The sequence below is a fragment of the Protomyctophum parallelum genome, assembly GCF_964188405.1.
Source record: "Protomyctophum parallelum genome assembly, chromosome: 3".
In the NCBI taxonomy this organism is placed as follows: Eukaryota; Metazoa; Chordata; class Actinopteri; order Myctophiformes; family Myctophidae; genus Protomyctophum; species Protomyctophum parallelum.
This window is the reverse complement of record NC_139698.1, coordinates 29,604,057-29,629,646: the sequence shown is the minus strand read 5'-3', so window position 1 is coordinate 29,629,646 and position 25,590 is coordinate 29,604,057. Positions and strand designations below refer to the sequence as shown.

The 25,590-nt window shown below is 42.0% G+C and overlaps 1 protein-coding gene across 2 annotated transcripts in view; it reads right to left on the bottom strand.

Annotated features, from left to right (window-relative positions):
• LOC310856186 (receptor-type tyrosine-protein phosphatase U) overlaps nucleotides 1–25,590 on the bottom strand; it is a 228,045-nt gene that overhangs the window by 169,683 nt on the left and 32,772 nt on the right. For both annotated transcript variants that reach the window (XM_083761435.1, XM_083761436.1), the window contains exon 2: nucleotides 983–1,114. In XM_083761435.1, the coding sequence (XP_083617561.1) occupies nucleotides 983–1,114 (132 nt within the window). The remainder of the gene's footprint in view (nucleotides 1–982; nucleotides 1,115–25,590) is intronic.

The window sequence follows — 25,590 nt, the reverse complement described above, 5'->3', positions numbered from 1 at the left end:
GCCAGGTATACATTCTATGAGCACAGAGCCAGAGAACTGTCCTACATATACCAATCAGAATCACACGCATGTAGCCACGGTGTTCCTCAGGGAAGCTCCATGATCCCTCAGTAAAATGTCTATTTAATTAACCGCTCTTGAATAGTGTGTACCGTATGTTGTTACACATTCATGTTTTCCTCCAAATCACATCACATTTGACATTTCTAATTTATTTTTGGCATCACACTTATTTATTCTGCCACAATAAGTTGCCACATCAGTTACCACATTATCCTTTGTTTCAATACCAAATTAACATGTTTTGTGTTTGTTTTTTGCAAGAATGAGTTCGGTCCTGTCTCTTATAATTAACTTTCACAGTTCACTGACTGGCTGGTTAGTAGTTATGAGGGAAGAAGTTAAGAATCTGAATCACTCTCCTGGACAGTTGGCATGTATGCAGGGGTGAGGCCACCACAACCCCTCCACAACCACACATATCTCTGTCAAGAAGCTTTTTGTCAATTTCCCTTGGTAGGGTGTTTGCAAATACGGAGCGAAGCAGAGGAGCTCCTCATAAACTATGCATGCCATCTCCCAGACAGTGTCAGTAAATTGTGTGTTTCCATTAGCCAGGACGAGACTGGTTAACATCAAAGTGATGCTCGGGGGTTAGCAGGAAGCAGACACCACCAGGTTGCTGCCTGCTTGATTAATGCTGATGAATTAAAAATGGACGCTGGTCATCTCAAGGTTGATTTGAGCGCTGTCACAATCTCTCAGCCACACCACAGCCAAATTAATGCATTCAGCTGCTAAATGCAGAGTGTCTGCTAAATGCTTACATTGTAAATTGTACACTGAGGCACATTGGTGGATGTCTTAAACTCAGAGAGCATCTGAGTTTCCACTAAACTAACATGGTGGGCGTAAACCCCATACACTGGATACACTGTAAAACAAAAAATAGCCAAATAAACTTTAATGTCATAACACTCACCACGCAGGAGATCAGCGCTGGCATGAGGTGTGTTGTGCGTCCGGAACAGCTGCCAGTCAAAGTCGTCCTCCTCCCCCTGAGTGAAGTCACACAGATTGGGGTCTGAATCCTCATCGAAGGTGCAGCCAGCCGCTGAGATGACACAGAGAAACAATAGTGGTTAGTGCACCAGACACATTTTATTGGTCTGTGCTGAAATCATCTTTTATTAGACAGAGAGCATTAATAATTGATGGTCCTCCTTGACCACTACCCAATTACTACAAGCTCCAGGAGTTTGAGTTCATGCAATGTAATTGGCTAACCACTTAAAATTTAAAACCCATTCAACCCATAAACAAAAAACCCTTGTTAAACCCCTTGTAAAAGGGACTCAGTTTCAATGTGTTTATAATAATAAAAAAAAAACACATGACCCCTGATTTAAACCTGTTGGTATGCACTTATGTGTGTCCTTCTTTATGTTTATTCTCTCTTGGATAAGAAAGACCACAGGTTAGCTACTCAGTTGTTTACTAACTAGATAACTGTTATCATGGTCATTTGAATTAGATGAAAATGACGTTACCATTAGCTTTACTAGCAAAAGTTTTCCAACATCTTAAAATTAATTTTCTCACAGAAGATAAATCCTCTAGTAATTTCCTCATGACGACCTCCGTGTTATCTATAGTCCTGACTACGGTCAGTCCCTCTTCAGAAACATTCACTTGACACAATAGCCTTGGCTGTGTTATTGTGGATATTGTTCTGCCTGTTTGTGAGTGTATGATTGTAGCTCATCCAGGCTGAATTCCACCATGATCTCACCTCTGATCCCCTTGGTGGGACAGATGCCCAGACAACAAACCCACATCCATTTCCCACTCCACCTTTCACCCAGACACTCATTAATAACAGCCAGCCACCAAACAACCATAGTGACATGGCATGCTATCACCAAAAGCAATGTTGTGAACATACAGCACGCTCACCACTCAGACTTACAATTAATCAAACTATGGGCTGTAATTACCCCTGACTCAAGTTCTGGTAAAATGAAAGCATTAGCATCCCACCCAATAAACATGCAAACAAGACACTCATGCACGTGTGACATACAAATAGCAATATATCTCACAGAGGGCTGGGACCCATAATGTGATATAGTACATTAGAAGCTGCCATATTCCATGCACCAAAAAGAGATTTTCTTTTTTCAAATTGTGTTTAATAGCTGCGTTAATAGCTGCACTGAATAATGTGCAGTTGTCTCTGCTGCCTAAATCTGTTGCCATATCTCACATTAGCACAGTGGTGTGAAAATGACACACTAACATTGGGCAGCTTGAAAAATCTCTAGCTCACATGACGAGGAGCTCATGTCAACGCTGTCGAGGAACGCAACATGATAGCGAAAATGGCCATAAAGCCATCCTGAAGGTGACCTCCACCATGCGCTGTGGCTTTATTACAGCTCATTCTTTTGGCTAATCTGGCATTAAACAAATGTAAATGGGATATCCAGCAGACACACTGTGCTAATGATTCACCCACAGGGGTCATTATTTGGTGACATGAATCATATTTAAAAAAGAAATTAAAGAATACATTTATTTTGATTTATTTTGTTAATGTAGCTATAAAGTGTTATACACAGTTGTAAATGGAAGCATACATTATAGTCAACCCTATCTGTTGCTAGAACCTTAATAAAAAAGAGAATACAGGCCCAGGCCGTAGCGTAACGGTCTGGGCACCGGACTGGTGATCCAGTCGCGGTGTGCCGCGGGTTCGACTCCCGGACCCGACACGGCCTTTACCGCATGTCATCCCCCCATCTCTCTCCCGTTTCCTGTCAGCCTACTTTCTATCCCTTAAAAAATCAATAAAAGGCGTAAGCCACAAAAAATATCTTAAAAAAAAAAAAAAAAAGAGAATACATTTGAATTCATAGGCTATGTGTTACGGACCGCTGTCCTTATGATTAGTATTGTTGTTATTGTGTTTAGTTAATTTGGGAATAATTGTGATGAGTTGGATATGTTGGTGGCCTGTGTTATATTGTTTCCCTTTTGTGTTCTCTAAGGTCATGAATGGAGGTGAATGGAGAATGTAGAGAATGGGTGTGGTGCTGATGACTTGACTGGTCAATTGAAAGCAGGTGGCTGCAATCATGACAGGTCCTACCTGGACCTACCCCTTATTCCTCATTGGTTCCCAGCAGCTGGGCCCTGCTGTCTATAAATGTGCTCAGTCTGTCCTGACTGTTGTGAGAACGACAGCTAATTCTGCAGCGGAGACTCCATCCCTCTTGTCCTCCACCCATGTTGCCTTTTTCTTTTGTTTGCTTTGCTATTCTGTTTCTTAGTTAGTCTGTCTTCAGTTCCTTTGAGTACGTTCTATTTTGTTATCCCAGTTTCATGTCAGTTATGAGTTATTAAGTAACCTTTAGTATTTGCTCTTATTTTTGATAGTCAGTTATTTATTGTACTTTTGTATTTCCCATGTAATGTGAATCCCTGCTTTACCATCCCGTAGGGGTGTTTGATAGTTTTGTTTGAATCCCATTTACTGTATTTTGTTAGTTAGTGTAGTGAGGTTAGTAACTGTATTTTTGTTTGTTAGGGACTTTAGTTAGGGGTAATTTCCTTTTCTTAGATAGTAAGTTTTTCTTCAATGTAACAGACACCCTGAAGCCATTATTTCTTTGAACAAACAAAGAATTGACAAGTTTTTGTCTCTGTCAAAAGAGAAAAAAGGAGAGTAATAAACAAATCTTCTTTTGTGAAAGCTGTCTCCTCATTATTATGTCACCTCCCCTTACCCTAGACAGGGGGTCGTAACACTATGCTTTTCAAAACAAGAAAAAACATACTTTTGCAGTCAATGTGCAACCCCACTTGATGCCAAATCATAGTTTGAGAACCTTCACTCCAGACTGTAAATCCACTGGAGCACAATGGACCCTCAGGAAGCCCCATCCTGCCCACACTCTAGGCCATCTCTCCAACGAGTCGAATCGGCACCAATTGGGAGGTGAACCGAGCATGTTTGGTAGCCGTCAATATCTGTGTGGTAGTGATGAGTGGACCTCTAGTCTGCTACTGGTGTAGGCGTAGCAGGTTTTACACAAAATGTCCGTCATGTTTCAGGGCTGACTACTGGTGTAGAAGCAGGCCTGATAAGCCAGATACATTATCCTGTCAGCGTCGCACCTTTGAACTAGATATATTATAAATCTCAACTCTCAATTCCTATACCATGGATCAAATCAAAAGCAAAGCTAGCCAAAATGTTACGAGTGTTTTGTTTTGGTATGAAACTCCGGTGTTGCCAGATTTTGTGAGTGAAACAAACAACCAGGTGACCTATGAAAACAAGCCCAAAAGAAGCAACGAGTTCCACCCCTATTACATCAGCTATTTCAAAAAATATCCTTGAAAGCAAGACCAAATAACCAACTACACTTCAGAAACAAGCCCAAACTAAAGCAACCCGCAACTATGAATATTTAAGCGACTTTACAGGGGAAAAAAGCCCAAAGTCACTTATAATAAGCAGACCTGGCAACGCTGCATGCTACTTTGCATGGGCAAAAACAATGTTCCATCGGTCGACTGGTTTGTGCTTAACTAAATTCTAGTCTGCTGCATGTCTGTTGGAGTTGGAAACAGTCGCTTTGGTTTGGAGAGTCACCTTTACAGTTTACACGTCACGTGACTGCAGGATGAGACACCACAGTTTCCTCAACATCATGTGACCTCAGTCGACTGGGTGAGAACAATATGCAGCCAACCAGCAGGGAGGGGGGGGGGGGGGGGGGGGGGAGATGACACTCTCCCTCTGGGCTTTGATGTATCACTCATGCTGAGCAGTTGCTACGTGGATGTAATGCCAGGGGTCAAAGGTTAATTGATCTGCACTGGATCTATTTCTAATAGGACTGCCAGAGATACGAGACCTGACACATCCAAAGACTCTGCCACTATATAATTCCCTGCTGCTTCTGTCAATGAAGCCTGCAGACTCTGGCCTACAAAGACTCATCACCCAGGAGCAGGAAATGAGAGCCGAGCGCTGCACGGGAGCCCAGGCCAGGGCTTACCAGGAACGTCAGGATAGACATGGCTCATCTGTCAGGACAAAGAAAGGAGCACTCGCTGCACCAATATTCACTATTTCCCCTGAAATCACTGTGTCAACGCACAGTGAAGGCAGACATTCTTCTGAATATTATACAGTATAATGTGATAATGTGTCCAAAAGTCATGGCTGAGACATTGCCATGTAAAACCATTTCACATGGCTGAAGGCTACTTGAGAAGTATATACTGTATACAATATGTACAGTAATGTATGTGAGAACACAATGAAAAACAGTGTTAGGAGTGCCACCCATCAGGCAAATGAGGCATACTTAATGAACTGGTGGGCGAGGTGACTGTGGTTAAAACAGAGAGATGTGTTTGGGTGAGCGGTGAGTGTGAATCACCGCGGCCACGGTGTGATTTCATGTTTTTTGTGGTCACCATTTCACCTAAAACTGGAGTATCAACAGGCCTTTAGATCAACACTCCAGATTTGACTGCAACCCAGTTCCTAGTTTAGCAATATTTATAATAGTTGTTTGCCATGTTGCCCTGCTTGTCGTGCCTCACATCAACAACCTCTTCAGCAGCTCTGCAGTTGGACAAGGCTGACACATCAGGTCTTTTTCATCTTGTGAAAAATAAACTAAGCACCAACCCCCTCTATAGCAGATATATACCCTGCAAACTTAACATAATCTGAAATCATGTCAGAAACCTTCTAGTCCTTTCCCCAGAAGGCACAAATAAACATAGGCTCAGAGGCTCTGACGGAAGAATTGCCATCAAATAAAAATGTAGCAGGAATTGGCAATTGGTTTAACAGCCCCCAGGTGTGTCTGCACGTGTGTTATTCTGTGAGAGGTGCTCTACTTTAATATGTGCATTTAATCAGAACTCTTACTCTCTTGAAGAGAGCCCAGGTAGGGCCGGGCCTTCATTTTCGGGCTTGTTGAGAACTCTAGCTTTCGCCAGCTGCCGGGCGTGGCTGCACTAATAACTTCGGGGCGGGCCCGTCTAGTTTGAATGGACATATTTCAGTCAAAAAAGAGACATCGAAAAGGAAGGACGGGTGGGGAGGATCAACATATGGAATGTCAGAACAGGTCAGCTCCATTATCCATATATGGAGAATTGGAGGTCTAAGGGTTTGTGGTCAGATGATGTTGCTGGCCGGCTCCATATGATCTAGGAGACTTCTACATGTATGGCTATACAGGGTTTGATGAGGTAGGGGTCGTGATCTTCATATATGGAAACGGCCATATGGAGCGTGACGTGTCACGAGGCTTGATGGACTGACGGCCATATATGGAGGCGTGACGGATCGACTGACGGACGGACAGGTTTTGCAGGTTTTCATAGTAATCTGCGACCTACAGTCGCAATAACCATGCACATCACATGAAACTGTGAGTTTAAAGCCCATACCTATCCATGTCATTTTATTTTATTATGCTGTGTTTTCCACCTGCTCAAGAAGCCTTTAGTAGTGACAGTACTAATGTATTGCAATTTTTAAATTTGACGGTCTGTGCTCTCCTGACACGTTCTGTGTACAAATCTTTGTATAAATAAGTTCACCCACTCTTTCACTTGTAATCATGTGATATTAATTCAAGTTGATTCTGCTTCTGAAATATAACTAGACACACAGCATTGCAGGAGACAGTTTATTTTAAAATAAATACTGCCATGAAATCTCAGGAAGGTATGAAGTCACACACACTAGGGGTGGGCGATAGTGATAAATATTATTGAGATATAATGTACACACACACACACACACACACACACACACACACACACACACACACACACACACACACACACACACACACACACACACACACACACACACACACACACACACAAAGCTTGAATATAATAATTGTCATTTTAATTATAACATCACAAATTATGGTCATAGATGGCATGCAAATTATTTTACAGCCCTAGTCTGATCTTTTTTTTCCCTCCCCTGCCCGCCTCAATATGCATCCTAATTATGTGGCAGTCAGGCGGGGTAATGAACAGCGGCATGCGGGAGTCACCTGGGAAATCCAGCGAGGCGAGCCGCTGCGGCGTCTCACATTATCAACGCCCAGGAACCCAAACTCACTGCTTCGTGCTTCTGTATGGAAGACACTGTTGAGTGCATTGCTCCACACAGACAGCCTCATCTAAATCTGGTACGTCTGTAGGCTGGATCCAGCTGGGAACGGGTGAGTAATGCTGGAAGCCACTTTCGCCTGGGAGATGCTGGTTGATTTGCATTGCTGTGCGTGCGAGCCCCATGCATCAGCAGGAGACAGGTATATTTATTCTCAACAGAGGCTCTCCACCCCAGCACTCCCTCGACTGTCTCCGAAAGCCATCCATCCCTGCACCTGAATACGCAATGAAATCATTTCTCTGCCTCCTTGGGCACTAATAACTCACCCCTGGTGGCCACTAAGGGGTCCCAGTCACACAGAAGGGAGGTGGAGGGGCCAGGAATGGGATTGGAAAAATGGAAAAGATGGAGTTAGTGGTCAAGTGGAACAGAGGTCTTGTGGAGAGAGGACACAGGCTCGTGAAATATATCAAACGGAGCATGAGGAGTAGGCTGGCTAAAGGGCCAACAACAACTTAAAAAACGTTCAGCGCACCCATCCATTCAGAGCACCCAAAAGAACTATCACATAACGTACCATTATTTTTTTTATTGTCATACTTCATGTCATGCAGGTTAAATTCAACCCCAAGCCACACTGCTGCTAAAACTGAAGAGAATATATTGCCTTCTGCAATTTAGTGCAGCATATCTTCCAGGTCTTGAAGAATATTAAAGGCACGTAAAGAAAACACGGACAGCATTAGAGAGAATTAAGATAAGAGAAACCTTTTTTGATACCCATGGAGAAATTCAGATGTCATAGCAGCAATATCAGCAACACAGGACAGGTACAAATTAAGAGTAGAGAGAATAATATCTTAAGAGAGTGAGAGAAAATAATTCACACAAACTGAGCCTGTCTACTGTTTGAATGTTCTTTGTTACCAATAGAAAGGGAGCACTTCAATTATTCCACCTCCTAGTTCCTGGACTTAAGGTATGGGGTGGAAGAAATCTCAGTCGATGCTGCTGATAAGGAGGGAGTTTAAATGATCATACGTTCTCACCTAGCTCTTTCATGTAGATCTATTTTCAGACGATGCCTCTGTGAAGAAGGCTTGAATTGCTACGCCGTCTCCCCTAGTCTCATGACTCTCATCCAGCCATGACATCCATCTCCCAACAATTTGCATTCCTCCATATAAGAGATGAGACGTCAAGCAGATCCTGACGGCTAAAGAGAATCTCAAGGATCATAAAGTAAATCTGTTTAATTGACAGGAGGAAGTGGGTGTCTCCCAACGCGTTCCAAACACCTGTTCCTTTTTTATTGTGTCTCTCATCTCGTATGTATTCCTTTATGAGAATAGTGACAGAAAGACACCCAGAGGGACTGTAGAGAAACCCGTATAAAGCCATTTATATGCAAAGCAAGCAGTTGGCATTATGTGGCTACATATTACGACCTGAGGCTACATTAAAGATGCAATTATTTTCACAATAGTATCAGTTGATCGGTATGTGACAATTTAAATCAAGTATTTTATCAACAGCTCCAAACACGTCTTTAGCCTATCAGATTTGAGGGCCAGAAATATGCATTTATATAATGCATTATCTGAACATCTGGTGAGAGCTCTAGCTTTTCCTATGAGAAAACTAAAGACAGCTTATTATTATTCATGGAGCCACATGCGATCCAATGACGATGCCCTTGAAAAACAAAATACAAAACAATGCATAGTTTACAACTAGCTACGGTTGGCATTATTTTGTGTGGACAGTACTTGAGTGCGAGTTCAAACTTCAAAGTCGCCCACAGACACAGACATGTCAGTAATGCACATGCAGTGGACATTGTAACCTTATATCCTCAAAGACAAGACCTCGGACAGTAAGCAGAACGGCTGCCGGTCATGTACAGAACCAGTGGAGTGTGCAACATGCTCACATAGATGATCCATGGGTCGAATCCCGGCTCCTCCTGTATACATGTTGAAGTGTCCTTAGGCAAGACACTGAACCCCACATTGCCTCCAGTGTTTGCCACCGTTGGTGTGTGAATGTGGGAAGTGAGGACGCTGGAGTTGATTGTTCACCGCTTCACCTCCCATGTATGAATGAATGGACTATTCTAAAGCGCTTTAAGTAGCCACGTAGTGCATAGAAAACTAAGCGATATAAAAATGCAATCCATTATTATTACCACTTCTCACAAACCATGTGTTTATCCACTAGAAGCACTTCACAATAGTCCCCACATTGTCTGATCTGGGGTCAGCTGTACCATGTGTTCATCCTCTAGAACAGGTGTTCTCAATCCGTGGGTCGCGAGTCGCGACAACCTAGGGGGGGGTCGCCAAATTATTTTGGCGGGTCCCCAAATTATTTAAACACCCGCTGCGGGGCGGGGGCCACAAGACATGGCCAAACCATTTCCGGGGGTCCACAGCTAAAAACGTTGAGAACCCCTGCTCTAGAAACACTTCACGTGACGTCTATCAGTCAGTCATTTACATGACAAGTCCATGTTGTCAAGCTGTGGAAAGCAAAATACTAATTTCAGTACTGAAATTAGATTAAATCAATACTACTTTAAATCAATACTACATTAAAAACTGTAACACTAACTCTAAAACTAAGAAAATACTTTTTGTAGTACTCAAAAAATAACATTAACTAGAGTGTACAGTAGTTGTAACTAATTATGTTCCACATCTGTGAAATAGCAACAACAGAGTTCACTGTCACTATGTTCTAGTAAAGGACACAATTTTTTTCTACTCAGCCTGTCTCTCATGGGAGGGCTGTGGGCAGTTCAGATTCAGAAACCCGTCCACCAGTGACAACATCGATGGGGAATGCAAGCTAATAGAAACCGCAGGCGTTCTATTCCTGAAAAGTTGTAATGCAATGCTGCAAGCCATTGTTGCCATGTGACGTGGGTTTCTGAACTGCCCACAGCCGAGACACAGACTGAGTAGGAAAAAAATGTGAACAAGTGGTCCTTCAAACTGATACTGTAGCACTTTTCCAACATGAGATGCACTAGCTCACTGTGGTTCACAAGCACCAGTAAAAGCAATACAAAGACCTCATAGAAACACTAGACCGCAATAAAAGCCAATCATATAAAACGTGTGGGTGCTCGTAGCTGAGTGGGTAGAGAAGATGTCTGGTAATCAGAAGGTTGCTGGATCACCGCCCCGGCATGCAGTCTGTGTGTGGAAGTGTCGCTGAGCAAGATACTTAACTCCTAAATGTGCTCAGGTGATGCATTTAGGCACTTCCCCAATGCTCCATCCTCTAGTTAGAATGTATAAAATAAAAAAATCACAAAACAAATAACCAAACAACAAAAGGGATCTAGAGATAGTTTTGTTGTATATTATTATTATCATCATCACACAGCCAAACAGAGATCTCCGCCTACTGAAACATATGGGGACGTCTAAATGTTAGTACAGAAAAAGAGGATAAGGATTTGATGCTTTAGCTCTCGTCTGCTCGGCACTGTAACACTATTTGAATAAAACATCCTCAGAATTGTATTTGTTATTGTAGCAGTTAAAGTAAATTGAGGAAATCCAATCATGCTCTTCCCTATAGAATCAAACAGAAAGGTTACCTCCACAGTACAAACTATCTGAGACACAGCATCAAGCTCCAAAAAGCTGCCAGTGAAAGCTGTCAAACACTAAACGACAATAACCAACAGATGTATGAATGGACCCAGAGGGAACAGTTGTCAAGTGTTCAGCAGCTACTAGAATAAGTACGGTTGCTGTGTGTTTGACCTGTGACAAGTTCCTTTTCACTGATGACTCTATAGAGTACATTCAGTACCGTACCAACGGACATAAAACCACAACTAGACCACAATGGCAACAAACCCCTAGGGCTCTTTGTGTTAGCCTTTTAGGCACACACACACGATGCTAAACACATTTGATTCTTGTGTATGCGTGTGCGTGTGCGTGTGCGTGTGCGTGTGTGTGTGTGTGTGTGTGTGTGCCTGTGCCTGTGATAGACAAGGTGCAGACAGACACAGACAGAGATATAAAGACAGAGTGATGAGAACAGACATCTTACAATCACACACATTATGTGTTTACACACACAGTGACCCGCCAGAGAAAACACCACACACACACACACACACACACACACACACACACACACACACACACACACACACACACAAGCCTGTAGTTACAAAGCTTTGTAGCAGGAAGGAAGTGATTAAATGTCAGATTGTTCTGGTAAATGTCACCACTAGTGGATCTGACTTCTTTGACTGAGTTTGGTTGTGTTCCAGGCCCTTGCAACAATTTATTTCCAAAAGGATATAAGAAAAAATAAATCATTTCACAAACCTTGCTAACCTGACTGTAGAAAGTAACAGTACAGTAAAGAACTTGGGGTCATTACTGATTATTGATTCTGAATTTAATTTAAATACCAGGATTTTTCACCGTAGAAATATTGCACGAATTAGAGCCTACAGTATGTCGCTGGACGATGCAAAAACACTGATCCACGCCTTTGTTTTCTCTCGGCTTGATTACTGCAATACACTTGTTTCTGGCCTGCCAAAGAAAACAACTGACAGATTACAAGTTACAACTTGTCCAAAATGGGGCAGCCAGAGTTTTAACTAAAACTAAGATGAGAGAACAGGTTACTTCAGTTTTGGCTTCATTACATTGGCTTCCGGTTGTTTTTAGGATTGATTTTTTTAGTTAAAATTATTTTACTTGTTTATAAAGCTCTCAATGGTCTGGCACCTTCCTACATGACAGCCTGTCTAGATATGTCCCAAACCGCCCCCTCAGGTCCTCCACTGTTGACCTGCTCGATGTGCCTACAATGGCTTATAAAAATACATTTATTCACACTAATTACACGCTTTTAGATCATCTTCATGTCCTCACTGTATTGCCTTATTCACTGCCTTTTTGCTATTATTTTAATGTTGTTTTACGCTATTGTTTTTCTTTGTTCTTTATTGTTCTGTAATGCACCTGAGCTGCATTTCGTGTCATGAAAGGTGCTATACAAATAAAGTTGTATTATTATTATTATTATTATTATGTGCACAAACTAGTTCCCCCAGGCATGTGTCACCTGTTTCACTATGTGAAGAGCAGAGAGTTGATGTTGTCCCTGCAGCCATAGTTTAGACTGAAATATTTTTTTAAAGCAGCCTACCCACTAGAGATCATTATCAAAACAACACAACACAGTGTCAAGTCTATGATAATGTCCTCAAGATTTACATGAGACTAAAAAGAACCACCAGAAAGAGAAATGCAGACAGTCTGACTCCTGCACTGCTGACACTGAGCTCCAGGAAACTCCACCTTGCAGACGGTTGACATTTAACCTACGTCTGTGGTTGACTTTTAACAGCCTTGATGAGAACCAGGGACAAAATGAGTGCAGAAGGCACGTTGTATAGATTATTTTCAATGGTAAAAGAGAAGGTCAGTCTCATGGGGACCAATCAGTGAGATCCTGACCAGTCCACAGAAAGCATATTTTTGAGACGGAGCGCTTTTGATATCATCCAAGAGACATTGATGAATGGTGCTCCTCTCCCAAAATGTGAACCAATTTCAGCTTGAGGCACGTAGAGCGCTCTGCCAAAACACGCTGGACGTTGAGAGTTCTGAAACGCAATGTTCAACACTGGTAATGTGTTCAACACTGGTAACACTGGTCTTTACCATAGAAATGTATGGCAGAAAAGTGCAGGGTACTCAAACAATCTGGATAGTGGACACAGCCCCTAAGAGGAGAGGAGTTGGAGGAGAGAGGAGATGAGCTGGAGAGGAGAGCAACTCGGAAGGTTACGCACGCACGCAAACACAATGTACTGTACATAATAATTATGTATCTATATTATACAGAGATAAAGAGCTGGAGAGAGGGAGAGAGAGAGAGAGAGAGAGAGAGAGAGAGAGAATAAACAATGTAATTAAGAGGACAAATTAAAGCTGCGTTCACAGCGATGCATAAAGGGGCATTTCACCTCTGGAAGAAACTCCAGTCACTCAATGTCAATAGTATTTGTTGTAGATGACAGTAGCACAATTTGAAAGTTGCACCCTCTGACCAGAAAAATAATGAAGTCTGTGTATTTGACTAGGGCTTGACTGGATTGCTGATTTCCTACAATGCCCATAATGCTTTCTTCCAAATGTTGTTTTTAAACCAGTGGTTCTCCATGAACATGCCAAGGATTTTAGCCGACAAGATCGAAAATCTTAAAATGTTTATAACTCTTGATCTAAATCATTCCGTCCAATTCTAAGAAAAGATCATGTGTTAGAGTGACGGCCCACCGTCTAACACTCTAACACGGTCCCGTCGCTAGTCGCGGTAGAATGAATCATACCTCCCATTGTTGTCGATCGCCTCTAGAGTGTTTTGGCTACATCAAGCTACTTCAGCCACATCCAGGATAACATCCGGTCCGTCACTAAATGTGCTCCGCTGCTATAAATCGCTGGGCGCTATAATTTAATGGATTAAATAACGCTGGGCGTTCGACACATGACACCAAAATTAAATATGCCGACAAGTTGCCTGCAAATCTTGTATATCTGAACGGGGCTCTATAAAGGCATCAGAGAGCATCCAGCAGTGTGTGTGAAGCAGCATGTTGGACTTGGGCCTAGCAGCAGGGGGCAGGCTTTGAGGTGAGACATCCAGGGAGGGACAAACTGAGGGGGAAGGCTGGCTTAAGCTGCTGCCTCAAACCTAATTAAACTGTGAGGAGGAGAACCCACTGTCTCACCCCAGGAAGCACCCAGCAGCACAGAGGATACACTCACTCATTTTACGAGGAAAACGGTCTCTTCCACTTGCTCTTTCACTGTTATATTTTTCTCTGAGAAAAGCTGTTCAAAATCAGACCAGTCTGAAGTGAGTGGTGCACTTCCCATCATGCACCTGTGCACAGTGTGAAGCTCAACAGCGCCACTTTGTCACCAATTGGTACCCTAAACATAGGGACATAGTGCATACAGACATAGGGACAGACATTGCTGGGCATTGGAGTGCTGCACCCCATGATCGCACATAATATGGATACAGTTAAACATGCACGAATGCAGGGAACTGGATTGTCGCCTGCAGAAACCCACATCAGTGTTCAACAAAGTTGAACTCCTCCGACCATTTGCGCTCATAGAATGGAAGTGAATGGGAGACAAATATTTGATTTGCAGTCACAAATGCAAACCGGTAATTCATAATTAAATTAATACAAATTTGGACCGGGAGCATACAGAACAAAGTACAACACCCAAATCACCAAAGCTAATGTGTCTCGTCTGTAGCTCTCTTCTGTCCATACTTCAGGCCCTGGTCCAGGGACTGGTCCCCAATTGCATAACATTTTACATAAAACCTGAATATCCCCATGCTGAAGATGCAACTTTGAACATCCAAGAACAATACAGAGAAATCTGCAGAACAAGGACATTTTTACTGGCAAATGTCCAGTGTCTGCCCCAGAGAATGGTGTGCAAGAGCTTTTTGTGCAAAAAAATGGCTGCTGGCCAGAATAATAATGGCCCTGTACTGTGATATAAGCTTTCAATCCACATTCAGTCCAAGAACAATTTCCACCTCATACAAATGAATGGTTGTAGTAACAGAACACCTTTGACATTCAATAGTTAAAGTGATACAGTACTATCGGTCTTGAATAATTATAGCAGTGGAAGAACACGGTCTACTTCTGAGACGAAAAAAAAATACTCTGTTTAGGTTACATCTCATAAATTCAGTGTATAAAGGAACAATGCTTGTGGGGAGCTAAAGTTAACAATGTCCATTAATAATGAAACCTTACATGCTCACTGTATACGTTTTCACTGTATTACCACGAGTGCTGGCATTGCAGCAGACAGTACAACCAAATACATTTGTTAGGACTTTCTGGCCCTGCAGTGATCTCTGTGATAAACAGCGTACATGCAGGGTTTAACAAAGCAAACATGTCAGCATGTGGAGCCTTCAGACATGGCTGCCTCTAACCCTGCTGTAGTTGGGTTCAGATGTAGCCCTACTGGAGAAACACCCTGCAGTGTGTTCACCTCTTATGACACCAGAGAGACCAGAGCTTATAATAGAGGTTACATGAACTTAGAAGTCAGATTGTTAACATCTTTATAAGGCCAAACATTGTTAAATAATAAATGCTGATGGGCCTGCTTTTGAGGCCCAATATGGCTATATTGAAACCTGTACCTTATTGAAAAAAAAGTTCCACTAAAAGGTTTCTTCACTTACAAGTAATGATGTAACGTGAAGTGACTTAAAAGTCAGCCCACCAACATTGCATTATAAAACAAAATCACAGATGAAGGGAGGTGAACATTTGGAATCGCAAAAGATAAGACTACAGCATATTCAAAAGGGAAAATATGCATGATTGTTGCTGATTGGCCCAGCTGATTGTTCTGTGATGCTCTTAAAATGCATAGTTTGTAATGATTGAGTGGCCTCCAGAATCCAGATCACATGTGGATCATCATCATTACATATTACACAGATGAAACTAGTTTGTGATCTTATTAAATCATCATCGCAGTAGAAGATGAAAGGTCCCTGCAGAGACCAGGAGAGGCCATTAGGCTTCAGTAGGGACATTAAAAAACATGTACAGTATATGTCTGTCCTCTGCTCTATTAGGCTGCTTTCATCATCTCACTTGCTTCCTTAAAGGTTTTTTTTATTTTTATGGAGGGACAGACAGTAGGCTGACAGGAAACGGGGAGAGAGATGGGGGGGAAGACCGGCAGTAAAGGCCGTCGGGATCGGGAGTCGAACCCGTGGCACACTGCCAGACTGGATTGCCAGCCAAGGTGCCTGGACCACTGAGCCATGGCCCAGGCCAATTAAAGCGTTATTAACGCGTTAACACATGGCCGGATTAACGTTAATGTGTTAAAAAAACAACGCATCAACGCAGGTTGTGACCGTTGTGTCTTTGTGTAGAGGATATAATTTATACGATAATTAAATAGATATAAATAGTTTAATAATGTATTGGATAGTATAATAATAAAAAAAGACATTTGGATGCATCCTGCTCCGTATACAACACAATGCACAGCTTTTGAAATTATCATTAAAGTTTTCGGCCAAAACAAATTGTGATTAATCTCGCGATTAACTACACAAATCATGTGGTTAATCGCGGACAGCATTAGTCTATTTTGATCGAATGGACTGGTTAATTATGATGTATGATGTTGACACACAGACACACTGCGCATGCGTGAGTGCGTGCGTGCGTGCTTGCGACCATGCATGCACGTGCGTTTATATGTACTCTACACAGTGGAATCATTATCTAGGTCTGAATTGACACAAGATAAACAGTCCTCAACAGCGGCACCAGATGGACACACTCCATGCTGACTTGCACTCAGGGTTGTGCTCCTCCAGAAACAGACAGGTTTATTCATGGTCATTGCAAAACGTGAATCCAGAGCAGCTCCATTAAATCCATGTGAAGCAAGAGATATAAGGTCTGCTAACTTCATTGGGATTAACTTTGAAGGTTAATTGCTAAAGCTGCAAGGCCTTGGCAGAACATAAGGTCTTAACTCATTCATTAATTTGCTCCCCGCCCCACATAACTCTGATGGTTATTGCATTACAAGTTACAATGAATGAAAACGGTGTGAGAGTTGTGTACAAGATACCATGGAAGAAAAAAAAAATGTCTTTCACAAGGTCCAAAAATGCCTTCACATAACACATTTAACACTTGTCAGCATCTCTCAGATCTATTCTTTTTAGGAGAACAACACTGTCAAGAACAACACAAAACCAAAACATGCAGCATCTCACAGTTCTCACCCATCTCTACCATCAGCACTTCAATGGTGGGGACAGTCGGGACAGACCTTGATTTTACTATTTTGCACCGAAAAGGACAAATCTCTCTGTGTGGAACTGACTGAGATGTTTCCATCTCCAGGGTGACTGATGTCCTCTTGACAACATCATTACATATTGTATCTTGCTTCTTTTAGCACTCGCCAAGGCATGTCATCATGTTGCTAAGGGACCAGCGTTCCTGCAGCACTGAAGGTTGAGCAGAGTGGGGTAGAAGCCTGAAGCTACAGTAGGGAAATTGAATGCATAATCCCCCCCAGTACAGTATATCCAGACATGGATAGGGACATCGGTCAATTGTCTTTCACTTTTGCATCAATGTCAAATAAGAACATTGGTAAAAAGCACATAAGCCAAGGCACTGAGGGGCATGGATGACAACAACAGATTATGGGGGAGGAGCGTGGGTGCATTTGAGTATGTAGCCAAAATGCTACAACACATACAGTAAGCATATAATGCATTGATTGACGTAAGCATTGTGTGTGTGTGGGGGGGGGGGGGGGGTGTCATGACGTTCACTGTTTGTTTTCGTGTAGTTCCGAAGAGTGTAACCAAATGGATGAATCCTCCTTCTCTCTGCTTTCACTTTAACTGACGGGAAATAATTTTGTCCCCATATATTGCTTGCTGCAGTAATCTGATCCCTGGCCAGCACAGCTCACACATACAGCCTTCATACAAAGAACGGTGATTTGTTGTGTATTATCTTGTCTGTCACCTTGACCGAATTAAGACTGACAGCGTTCTGCAGTTACTGCATGTGCAGTATAGCCAGAATGGTGATTGCAGCGAGAGGCTAGCATGCAGACAATACACAACAGCGATTGCACAACAAAATGGGAACGGTGCTAGACCAGCGCCACACACACACACACACATGCACACACACACCAGGGAGGAGGGCTTGTACAGTACAGTACGTACAGCACAAGTACAGTACAGCACCACTCACTTCAGACGGGTTTGATTTTTTTAAATACACAAATAAATGAAATAATGTATTATATCCAAAATATGGCATATTTTAGTTTATACTCAAAATGTGTTTCAAAATTGTGGAAATATCCACCAGATCTACAAGCTCACATTTCACTGCAAAACGTTGTGAACTTGTAGATCTGCTATTCCCACTATTTAGTATTTTTAGAAAATGTAAAAAAAAATATGATCCTTTCTCAGACATTATGTCAAATAATTGCAATTAGGCGATTATGTAAAAATTGTGACAGATCTACTGTATAACAGAGTATAATACATATTCTATGTTAATGTGAGGATAGAGAACAGAAGCAGAGAGCCAGGCCTTTAGGGCCTCATGTTCATGGCCTCATGTTCCCACCACAGTGGGAACATGAAGTCATGGCTGTATGACAGCACATTATACAAACAAATCCAGCGTGTTTTGTTAACACAACAGGCTTGATAAATTCCCTCTGGTGATTTCAGACATGCAGCTTTTATGTGGGGAAAGCATGACAGTGAAAAGACATCTGAAGTGACAAATTATTATAATAACGCATCACAATCATCAGCTGTGATCTTAAGCTGAGTGCCATCTTGTGTATAAGAAGAAAAAAAAAAGCTCTGCTCATTCATTAAATGCTTCCAAATGCCCATCGATTCCTGGTAATTGGATTTAGATTTATCTCCAAAATATAATTTCCTCCTGATTGAATCTTCTGTTCTGAACCACTCAGCATCCTACACCCTCAAAAGAAGACAGCTATACGACCTAACTCAATAATCCATCTTGTCAGATGATGACAGTCCCATCACTGTTATCTTTACACAAAAAGACAGCTGAGCCGCACATTGGAGCAAACAGACCCTGATCTACTGTATCTAGCCACCTCTTACTGTAGGTTGGCTGAGTCTTAGTTGAAGAGTCCGTGCCCCTTCCAGAGCGGGCACTGGGTAAACGGGGCAGCGAAGGTCGGGGGTTTCGAACATGACTTCTTAAATCTGCGCCTCCATTAATCACACTTTGCGTGCCCTGTGGCCAGCAGAGCGTCCAGACAGTGACAGTGCTGAGAATGATTAATACTTAATGCAGCGTTTAAGAGAATGATTTATGCCATCTGTTAGCCAATGACACACTGCAGAAGTTAGCTCCACCGCTCACACATGGACTCCTTGTCAGCAAGGATTAAGGGGGTGATTCATAACTTCATCTGGAGAGCAGTGGGTCACCTCTAAAATTAGGCTGACTAGACCATGAATATGGAGGGGTGGTGGGAGGGAGGTTTCGGGGTGGATGGGGATATAGAGGGTGGATGTGCTTGTATAACCTCAGTCAGTCTTCTCTTAAGTTGTTTTGGGACACTAGCAGGAAGAGGTGTAGCAGTTAGCTGCTGGAATGTCAACGTTATTGTCACCGACAAACGCTCCACCGTTCAGTTACGACTGAACGTAATTACATTGTTCTCTCTGCATTCTACCTATATGATTATTTACCTTGTTCACTTGAGTTATTGTTTACTCTGCTTATTCTTATTTTGCACGTAAATTGTTCTGGATGAGACCATAAATCTGCTCAATGGCCAAATTGGCTTCTAACGCTCCCTCGGTCTACTCTATACCTGCCTTTTTTTCTATTCCCTGCCTTGTTACATATTCAAACAATGTATCAGAGCCACAAAATAACCTAAGTGTGTTACCTATTGAAAAACAAACGCTGTCCATTCAGCATACAAAGTTGGATCTCTCTCTCTCTCTCTCTCTCTCTCCTCCCCCCCCCCCCCCCCCATGGAAGGTTCTATCCCTGAAGCCTGTTTGATGATACAAGTGAATGTCTCTCTTTCCTGTTCACCATCAAGAGTAAACTATACCACAACTAGAACCTTCCTTCACATTGACATTAGTGTTAGAATATGTTTCATAATCAAGATGCAAAATGGATGCACATAATAGAGTTTTAGACAGAGGCAGAGTAAATGTGGCCTCAGGAGTTGCTATCCTTGGATCGACCCTGACCTGCTCAGGGGAAGGGAAATGAATGTTTGTCAGTCAGGGGTGAGTGCTGCTTGCCCAGAAGCAGTGTGGAGAGCTGTTTTCACTGTTTCTTTAGCTCAGGAGACCAGAACGCAGAGCAGGAAAGGTTAATGAATTAATAAAAATGCAGAAAACCATTGGACAAGCTGTCATGTCTGTGCTCTAACATTTTCAAACACGACTTCAGAGCTGCTTTATCAAATCTCAGTCACACAGTTCATGTTAACACTTTGAAACAATCCATCAGCCAGCTTTTTTGTTACATTCCTATATTATATAGATCAAAATGATTTTAAACATTTCAGGAAAATACCAATATCACAATATCCACATGCAAGGTGCCAACAGCTCCTAGGACGATTTTTGCAAAGAAAGAAAATCACACTGAATAACTTAAAACTGGCTTATGGCCAGTGACGTGCATGACGTAATGAAATCATTAATAAGGCAAGGGATCAACAAGTTCACAAAACACAAGGTATTTTGTGAAAGTAATTTTGGGAATCTCCAATTTGCTATCCTCTGCCCTATAGAGTGTTTTCCCTTTCTTTTTTCAGGGCAGAGGAGCCTCCTGAATGCAAATTAATATACGATGTGTCTCTGTGAGCCGACATGAAAGAACAGTTCAGTCATTTAAGTAAATCCCAACATACAGTAATTAGCAGGGTTTCCTTTTATAATAACCTCCTCATGATAAGGTGCACACACACACACACACACACACACACACACACACACACACACACACACACACACACACACACACACACACACACACACACACACACACACACACACACACACACACACACACACACACACACACACACACACAATAAGAGAGAGGTCAGCCGCTTCTCATTTCCCCATTTTAGTTGCATGTGATGTTGTTTTAAGACAAGTCCCTTTTTTGTGTGGTTCTGCTTGTAACAGTGATCTGTTCAGTGGTTTTATACCAGAATGCCTCACGGCTCTCTATAATAACGTTTGCTGAATCGACTGGATACATTTTTCAATGTGGTTAATGTGAACTTAATGTGGAATGTGTTCAGTTCCTTGTTTCAAGCAGGGTGAACACAGAGCAATAGAATAATAATAGAGGCTATACATAAAACCAAGCACTGTCATTTTGAAGAGATGGGAGTGAAGTAGCCATGCATTGCAGGAAACCCAAATGGCTTGTTGTAACAGATGTCGTTCTTTTCACAGGCTCTAGATCGCCAACAGTGAGCACCAAAGACGGTGAAGAATGGTAAATACAATTTAATTAAATGTAATCAATTAATTAAATGTTGCATTTGTATAGCACCTTTTTCCAAAGCGCTTCACAAGGTGCATTACATCAAACCAGCAGTCTCACACACACACACACACACACACGCACGCACGCACGGAATCAGTTGACACTGATTGTACACGACAGAAAACAAGCTTTCTCTGAAGGCAATCAAAACACGGCACATATAATAAGCCATGAGCTAACAATGAATACAAACGTGAACTCCTTACAAGCCATGAAAACAATATCCAATAAGTATTGCTTGAATTAAAATCCTGCAATGTGGTGAAGACAATCATCACGGTCTAACAAACAATCATAGGATGGCATTCTACTCATATTGCATATACTGTAGACATTAGTGGGAGCTACATCAGCTAGATAGTGAGCATACCAATGTACATGTCAAAGAGCTAGCTTTATTTACAAAGAGGGACTTTCATTCAATATTGGTAATGAACTCCTGTATGAAGTTTAGTTCGAATCTGAGCTCAAATGATAGTGATGACAAGAAAATTTGAAAATGTTAAAGAAGGGACATTCGATGGATGAACGGCATACTGTAATACATCATTACCGTTAATTGACCTATGACCTCTCACAAAAAGCATACAAATGCAACAAGGAACAATTCTGGATGGTTCTCTTTACAGTGTGTGACAATGTTATAAGGTTTGCCACTCGTCTGAGCATGAAAGAGAAAATTAATCAAGAGTGACTCTCCTCCTTGGCAGGGCTGAATGCTCTACTAGAAAAAGGTGCAACCAGAGTTAAACTCCCTTGCCTACACCAGGCTTTTCAAAGTGTGCGTATGCATGGAATTTACTGCACGGATGCATTTGGAAATATGCAAACCAATGATACCGGGTACTAGTGTTCTCGAAGATTATTTTCTGTGAATATCTATTCTGAAAAATAAAAACGGTTCAATGTGACTTTTCCATGGTATCAATGTATTCATACCGCTCTCGTTGGTTGAGACACATTTGCGCCAGGATTACACACAACACGGTCCTGTGAGTGCCTACAGTACATCCCCTCCTGCCTCGTAGACGTGCTCTGTCGCTCACACACACCAGTGTATTTTATCCTATCCTCCACTCTGCTGAGTTCTTACAGGCGCTCGTATTTCTATTTTTGTAAGCTAAAGGCTTGTCAAGATGAAATGTGGGTGCAACCTTCACAACCTGTTTTTGATAGATAATCAAAACAGCATAAGTGCTGTTGGGAAATAGCCTTGTTTCGACCTGATTTGCTGCGTTCCGTGAAATGTATTTTGTCACTTCAAAGTGACAACAAAACAAATTCACGGAACACAGCGGAACAGGCTAATTTGGAAATACTTTGGATTTGAATTTGATGAACATGGAAAGCCAAAGGACAGTTGCAAGCCCATCTGTGTTGTTGTTCTGTTAGCGATAGCTAAATCTATTGCTAATTAACGATAGCTACTGTATAGTTTGCATTGCATATCCGGTCTACAGAGAAGGATACAGAAATGATTCTCCATTTGCTTGTGTGTGGAAATTACCGGATATAGTTTGAGTAGACTGGCCTAGCGGCCTTAGACTTCACTGGATGCATTGATTTATATCTGAATAGAAACCAAGATGATGGGGTTGACTATGGTCAATGGTGGAAAGAAATGAAATGCTGTTGTGCTTCACATGTTGTTATGTTACTATGAAAATGCAGCGTGTAGCTTTTATTTGTACTTACAATGTTAAAACCACAGAGAAATATCTGTGGTTGTGTGGTATCCAAAATTAATACTTTTCAAAATATCTTATTGAAGTTTGAAATCCAGTAGCCCTGAATAGGCAGTCTTTAAAATAGGATTGTATGTATTTACGTGCCTGTGCGTATGCAGGGCATCAAACAAAATGCTTAGTTCTAAGGTTGGTGTCCATGTTCACTTGTGGCATTAGTGTTAAAAGAATATCCAGAACAAGCACTCAAGACAGATCATCAATCACAAACACACTGCCTCTAACTGGGTCATCACATCGACAGGAGACATTACAGCCAAAAACAATCCCACTGAGACCAATCTGCTGTTACTCACCCTGTCACTTTGAGTCCTGTCCATGAGCTGGAACCAGGACAGGACAGGACAGACATAAGTTTTAAACAATAAAAGTGGAAAAAGATGGAATGAGGGAGAGAGAGAAAAGGAAGGAGATGGTGCAAAAGAGAGATGGAATGGGCCTTTGTGAATCCCATGTCAGCTCTCACGGGTCGATAGGAGACAAACGCATGACCAATAAGCCAATGATGAAGCCTGGAATACATCAGCCATCACGCAAATGCTTGACTCTTACAAATGTGTTATTGACTCTACTCTGATTAAACCGCATGGAAATACACAAACTACACAGCTGCTGTCCTTTGAAGTGAAGAAGCAGATTAAAGGGCAGTCCATACTCTCTCCGACCACCGAACTTTTCGTCGGAAAGATCAGACTTTATTTTTTTCTCCTTAGTAGAGTTCGGAGAGTCACAACATCTGGGAGTGCAGCTTTCAGAACAAAAATTCGGAGGAATGCGTTTCAGAAGTTGCGAGTGACGTCATGTTGTAGTTGTACCGGAGCTTTCCGACGAAAAGTTTGGTGGTCGGAGAGAGTATGGACTGCCATTAAGTCACAGAGAGAGTTGAGAGAGAGACAGACAGACAGACAGACATACAGACAGACAGACAGACAAATTGTTTATCAAGTCTTTACTGACATGATGCACAGAGCAGAATGACAGTTTGAGTACAAACAAAATCATTATAACAACTGAACCATTTCATTGGATCGTTTCAAAGCTCCACTTAATAGAAATTCATGCTACCACATTGCAATCAGACATGCTCAGACGTTACTCAAAACAGAAAACCAATTGAGATGATCAGCTATTTCAGACAGTATGGGTTGGATAATTCACTTACGCACCCCCCCCATCCCCCCCACCTCTGTTTTCTTTGTCTTTGATGCAAGAAAGATGTATTTGGCGCTGCACTGCGGTGACATGGACATAAGGGCTACGCTTGCATGCAGGCCCTTTGCCCTTTTTCTTCCTCGGGAGACAAATAATAAAGAACCTTGAACCTTGAACCTTCCGATTTGATCTTAAAGGATCGGTTCGCCACTATTATATGGCCTTTGTCATGCTTTAGTATGATATCCGTTCATGAAAACAATAAAAATATTTACATTTGATGAAACCGCTGCGGAGAACGAGCCATATAATGAGCCGAGGCATGGTAATATAATTTCCTACAATACCCACAGTGCATTGCGCGACAGACAGACACGCAGTGAGGCAGCCCCCAGGAAGCTGAAAGTTTCTCGTGTTGTTAGCGATAGAAGTAATAATAATAGCTAATATTTAGCGGTAGTAATAGTAACAGCAGTAGTGGTTTTTTGATTGATTGATTGAAATATTTATTAACAGTTTGTAGAATTTACAGTACATTTTAAGCACAAACTCAATACAAAGACTGTCAACTGTGAGTGGACGACCCAATTAAGCATTACACTTGTTTACAACAGGGTCCACATTGTTCAATTCATCAAAACATTTAAAGACATACAACCATTTAGAGACATACAAATAGACATTTCTATCTAGCTAAAGAACAGAACAGGAATTCATCATATGGGAAGCAAAAAAGGGAAAATATACAAGCACTGGGAAAATATACAATATACAATATACAGTGAGGGAAATGGGGTGGGGGGGATTCAGATTTTACAGAGGCCAGTTTCGAATTGCAGCCATCCGTAGGTGCCCTTTGAGAGCGGTTTTGAAGGAGTCAAGGGATTCACATGTCTTAATGACTGTTGGTAGGGCATTCCACATTTTGGTGGCATAGGAGCGAAAAGAATTTAGACAGGTACATGGGTATCTTGGTGGTGTATCGAATCTTGTGGACCAGACCCATTGCAAGATGCTGTACTCTGTCGACGACCCTAAGCCATCCCAGCCTGTCAAAGTGGGCAGGGGTGAGGTGGGTTCGGGGGGTGAGGCCAAGTAGGAGCCTGACCAGTTTGTTTTGGGAGGTCTGGAGCCTTGTTTTAAGGGCCTTTGAGGTGCTGTGGTACCAAGAGGTGGATGCATAGTCAAAGAAACCTTGTACGAGGGCTCCTGTTAAGGTCTTCAAGGTGTTTTTGCTGACCAGTGAGGAGATCCTGTAAAGGAATCTTGTTCTTTGATTGACTTTTTTGATTACGTTGGTGGCCATTTTATCACCGGAAAGATTA